General features: G+C 37.1%; 1 protein-coding gene across 1 annotated transcript in view; it reads left to right on the forward strand.

Annotated features, from left to right (window-relative positions):
• The window catches only part of FAF1 (Fas associated factor 1), a 338,217-nt gene that overhangs the window by 327,962 nt on the left and 4,165 nt on the right, over positions 1-6,090 (forward strand). The window contains exon 19 of the mRNA XM_019501327.1: positions 6,010-6,081. Within this exon, the coding sequence (XP_019356872.1) occupies positions 6,010-6,081 (72 nt within the window). The remainder of the gene's footprint in view (positions 1-6,009; positions 6,082-6,090) is intronic.

Here is a 6,090-nt window from a genome sequence, read left to right on the forward strand (position 1 = left end):
GTAGATTCATAGATTCATAGATTAAGGGTCGGAAGGGACTTAGTAGATCTTCTAGCCCGACCCCCCGCCAGGGCGGGAGAACAACAAAAAACCCCAAAAAGAGAAACGGGACTCAAATGAGTCCAGCCAGGTAGGCATCCAGCATCCAGAGTAATACAGGCAGGCACACAACACCCTGGAGGAGCAGAATCTGTGCACTAGACCCTCAGCTGGTATATATTAAAGCTCCACGGAAATCATTGGCAGTTGAGGGGCTGCCCCAAAATCTTAGAAAATTATGGGACTTTGGGGGGGGGGACAATGAAATTTGGGTGGGAGGGGGAGGGAAATGCTGAAAAAACACATCTTTCTTTGCTCTACTAATACTGGTTAATATATATCTATAATGTGTGTTTGATCCTAACTGGTTAATGATAATTTTCTGTAATTAAAATTATTTTCAAATGAATTCTGCCAAACCCAATCGAATTGCATATATTTCTACAAAATACACACACGGTGCCTATTTGTGCCCATAGTTGAACCTATTACCCACATAACCCTTTTACAGAGAGATGATTATTTTAACTGGTAGGAAGGATTCACTGTATTTGTTTGTGTGTGATACCAAAAATATAGTTTTTTAGACAGATTTAATCCTTTGCCAGGTGTGCATTTAAGTAATTTCCACTGCATTTATACTTAGAGGATTAGTGAAAAGAGTAAAAGAACTCTTTGTCCATTAGATTCAGGAAATGTATTCATGCGTGTGAAAGTGGTATAGAGGTTTGTGCTACTCAAGAATTGGATCCTTGTCTTGGAGTGTAGAGGGAGGTGAAGGGTGTGATATTTACGTCTCATGGACATGCCATAATAATTGTATATTCAGTTCCTTATTTTTAAATGGCTTTCCTGGGCATTAAGCCAGTTTTTCTTTATCTTTTCCCTGCAGGGTTTGGGTGGGTAAAGATCCTTACCTTTACAGCTGTATAGAATGTGAATATGTAGCAACACATGTAGGTCAGTTGAGGTGAGGATACAAATATGGCAAAAATGATTTGAGAGGAAAAAAAAGATTATTTTTTTTTGGCTATAAAAAATGGTTATTAGAATTCTTTAATTTTACATTCCCAGTCAAAACAGAAAAGCTGTATGTTTAAGGAGTTCATTTTTGCCTTTCCTTGACTGGTTCCAATGAACCCACAGAATTCACCCAAATTGATTTTTTTTTTTTTTTTTTAAATAAAAATGGAAATAACCACTACATTTCAATATTTTTTTTGCAGAGAAAATGCAAAAGTCCCAATACTGTAGTTTGCTTCTTTATACATCTGGTCCCAAATCACTCTAAAATTAATTCTGATATAATGTTATTACAGTCAAATGGCTAATACCAGAGCAGTGTAAGCTCATGGTCAGTGTTTCCAAAGCATGTGTGTTGAACTAATTTATTGTAGAGCAGTGGTTCTCAAACCCTTTTTTTCACGGACCACTTGAAAATTGCTGAGGGTCTTGGCAGACCACTCGAACTTTTTTTTCCCTACAAATCCAGTGGTAGTCTGCGGACCACAGTTTGAGAACCTCTGCTGTAGAGGATACCTGTTAAAAGGACACATTTCCTATGTGCTGAACTGAAAGAGAGAAATACAAGCTGTATTGTATTTCATATAATTATGCTTTTTAAATGAAAATCAAAGACTAACATTTTAATGCACCAACAACTAAAATACTAGAAAACTGTCTAGCTGGTAGAAAAAATGCTGTTCACAAATCCATTTATGTACTGTTACCAACTATAGTGAGGGCCTGCTTTGTGGTTTGTGCAGCAATAGCAAGATCTTGCACCGTTTAAAGTAGGGAAATTCAGGCCATTTATTCTTCCCAACTTCAGTCATTTTGCTAGAGGAGGTGAGAGTTTAAGGTGAAGTGAGTTTTGTCCTGCAAATGGAAATGGAATTGGCTCTGAGTTTTAAAGTTTGCACAGGTAGTAACGCTGCCCAACAACTAATGGTCCAAGCAATGTTTGCTTTTACGTATGCATTAGAAAGTCCTTAGTGGGCATGTCTACACGTGCATTAATGTGCTTTTCCTAATGGGCATTACATTTAGTACCTCCAATGTGAGGTACTAAATTAATGCGCATTAGGTTGCCCTAATACGCAGTAGTGCAAGCGCACACTTTTTTAGGTGATGCTTAATGTGCAGTAGCCTATTTTATTGTGCATTCACATAATAGCGCAATTTTTTATGTGCCACTTTAATGCACAGTAAAATAGCCTATTGCATATTAAAGTGCACGTGTAGACTAGCCCAGTTTCCTGTATACTATTTTTATCAGCTTGAACATTAGCAAGTTGGATGTACTCTTAGCTTCCAGATATGCAGTCCTGCTCCCAATTTGCGTCAGCTGACAGAGCCTTTTCTTAGTTCTCTCTTTGGATATCACATGTAAGGTAAAATACTTAAACCTTTGCAAAACCACTGAACTTTTTTTAAAACCATTATCTTGACTCCCTTATTGGGGCCTACTGTTTGCTTGGCCTGCTCTCATCACCAAGTAATTTGTGAAAGATCTCTGACTGCAAGTGAGCAACTTGCATGCATCTGGGTGATACAGGGTTCAAAAATAAAAAGAAAATTACGTCTTAAAAAATTTGTGTTGTGTGCTTCACTTAAGGAGGATTTTAATAACGAATACAGTAAGTCACTTAAGCATGGGAGTAAATCTTAAGGGCCTGAATAGTTTTAATGTTGAATTCGACTAGTTAGGTGTTAGGATTAAGTATAAGCTTTACTGGCTCAGCACCATGTGTGCCAAGTCACGATTAAACAATAAACAAGGTGTTTGAAATATTTTTAATTCAGTTTAATGTATGTAAAATACAGTAGTCTTCAGATTTACATATTACAGACACCCAAGAATAGGATGAATGAAACCCATTACACAAGAGCACAGTATTGGCAGTATTAATATTGTGTTAATATAACAAGCTGTATAAATTGAATTAATATAGTAAGATTTGCAGTCCAAGGAACTGTAGCCATATAAAGCCAACTGGGCAGAAGATATCCCACGAGATCAGTGGGCTCAGACACACCTTTGTTGGTGACAGTTCTTTTAGGGCCTTTGATCTCTCTATGTATACAGCTCTCATGGTATCCAAATCTTTTAAAATGCATTTCAAGTTGCAAGATACCTTGCCTATTAGTCCTATATGTAATAATTTCTTAACCAATTCAAACCACTTCTTTTGGTAAGAGACGTGTTCACTAACAAGGCTTCTATTCTTTGTGATATACAACATATTTACAAACCACAAATAACACAGTAGAAGCTGCAGAAGGGTTATGGTGTGATAATTAAGTACAATGGCGACCCATATGAACAGAAAATGCCAAGGAGCTAAAACAAAGCAACAACAGCTTTGTTTGTTGACAGATGTAGGAGCCATATTGTTAGTTAATTGGGTAACGGTGTAAACATTTACAAACTCTGTTGTCCCTCAGTGAATTAAAACAGCACACTGAAATCAAGGGTGAAAAACAGCGCTCAGCACTGCTGCAGGTACTCAGCACTGCTTTTTACCAACCTCCTAAGTATAAAGAAATTGAGAAAAGGACATCATTCATCGTTGTTAAGGTAATTCAAGTTTGTAAACCCAGGAGTTTTGATCAGGATGTGTATCATTAATTACACTCCAGTGAATAATAAGTTTCCATCTGGTTACAGTCTGGAGGATAGTGTTCATTAACCCAGCCTTGCTTTTTAAATCAGTTTTTGCCCCATGCAGGCAAGGATCTCTCTCTCTCTTGCTCGCTCGCTCTCTCTCTCCCCCTCTCCTCACCTATCTTTTCTTGTTTTTACAACAAAGGGGTTGTGGGATTTGAAGAGAGAGGATCTAATTAGATACAGGCTTGAACTGAACAGAAAAAGAAAATTGCTTCTCTCAGGTGAACTGTACTTTTTTGTGCTGGGAATTATAAAGCTCCCCATATACTTCCCTTTCAGTACCTATGTGCAATGGACTGTAGGGGAGAATACTAAAGCATTAAAAAAGCAACAATGTGCTTAATTAGTATAATTCTGTACTTGCAAATTTAAGTGCACTACTTCGGTTGTTTTTTTACATAACAGGTTTGCTTTCTAAGTTAACCTTTCAATAATTTAAACTATATCTGTGCAGGAATGCATCATTGGGGCATAGATAGCAGGAATCTAAAATGAGTTTTAAGAGTCAGGTTGTCTTTACCATTTTTTTTCTCTCTACCAGTCAATGATAACTAACTAGGGTATATAAAAACAGGAAAATATATCCCAGCTTTGAGAAATAAGTACATATATCTATCTATATTTTTGTTGTGTTACACTTGCAGAAATGCATGGCATTGATTTATTAAATGGGATTAGAGAAGCGATGAACATACTTTAAAAAAGGTAAAATAAACATCTGCATATGTGTAATAAAACAATGAGAACTAAAATGAAGTTCCGTACACTATTAAAGAGTTACAACCAAGGTAACAGGCAAATATTTTACCTCCTCTTAGCAGCGTTTTTACTCTGCTCATTTTAGAGTCATTTTGCAAATTGTCAGTTTAATTTTTAATTGCCTTTTAAAACATGTTAGTGCACCAAATTGGTAATGAGCAAGACTCATAGATTTCATAGACACATGAAATACCATTTCTAAACAGGCACCCCATTCTAAAGACATACATACCGTTTCTAAATGGCATCTCAGAATAAGGCTATATTTATTCCTTAAGTATTTATTTCAGTAAGGAATTTTCCTTTAAAAGTAGTGGCATGAGATGATACTGCTATACTAGCGGCATGATATAATAATACTTTTAAGGTTTGTATGCATTTTAGTGTTGTTTTAGCATAACAGTAATAATTCACTATTCATAAGTAAGCCCCCAATAATAAATTAGTGTACTTGCACAATGCAAGCTGTTTAAAAACTGGGTTAACAAACAGAAGTAAGTTGCAAAGGTATAACGAATTATTTACAACAACAATGAAATAAAAGTTAGCATTTGAATATTTATACAAGACTCTGCCATTGTTGTTGTAAAGATGTGACAGTTGTCATACAATACGTTACAATAAAGAGTGTCTTGTCTGGAGGCCTGTGGTCTCCTCCCCACCAGTTTGTGTGTGTAAAACCTTTCCTTGGGTGGTAGTTGTTGGGAAATCACACATTTGCAGATCTAGAGACTAATTCCATACGAACTGCCCAGGCCTCTAAGTAGGACAGTTTCCAGAGCCCCAGTTCAGCAAACCACTAAGTATGTGCTTGTGCTTCATATTAACGTGGCTTCAGTGGGGATTATGGTGTGCCTAAAGTAAAAGCAAAAGGCAGTCAACAGTGCTCAGCACCTGGCACAAGTGAGCTCTGCAGTGCAAATTTTAAATGTACTTGGCATATAAGGATGTAGATAGATGCCTACAAAAAGATTCAGAAGTGCCCTGGTGCTTGGCACCCGTTGAAATTCCACCGTTTGCATGTTTAGGTACCTTAAATGCCTTAAAAACATGGCCGTGTTTTCCAGAAACAGGGCATGAAGGCCTAAGAGACACACGATAGTTCTGCCTTTTTGCACGCTCAGTGCTTCCACAGAAGTAAGTGAGCATTTAGGATTCGCATGAAATGCGGGGCTGGGAATGCAGTTGCCTGGGAATGGTTCTTTTGCCTTCCCCCACAGTGGTGTACCAGAACCCATCAAAATAACAGAAACTTGGACCAAAAACAAATATATTTACCCTGAAGAGGATTGAGAGGAGTTATGTACTTTCCTCTTAGTGAATGTGTAGGAGGTCATTTAAAATAAAGAAACTAAATATACAAGTAATGTACGTACCAAATTCCCATTGGGACTAAGGGGAATGACATTTGTGAATCCACCTGCCAGAAATTAAGCAGCTTTGCAGAGACTATTAAGCTGTATTGCTGAATATAACAATTTGCAGGAAATCTATTTATACATGTCTCTTCAGGTTCTTTTCTTTTTTTTTTATCTTCACAGGTGACTCAGTTGGATCCAAATAAATCATTACTGGAGGTAAAACTGTACCCTCAAGAAACCCTCTTCCTAGAGGCAAAAGAA

The sequence above is a fragment of the Gavialis gangeticus genome, unplaced genomic scaffold (assembly GCF_001723915.1).
Source record: "Gavialis gangeticus isolate Ggan-Ray unplaced genomic scaffold, GavGan_comp1, whole genome shotgun sequence".
Lineage (NCBI taxonomy): Eukaryota > Metazoa > Chordata > Crocodylia > Gavialidae > Gavialis > Gavialis gangeticus.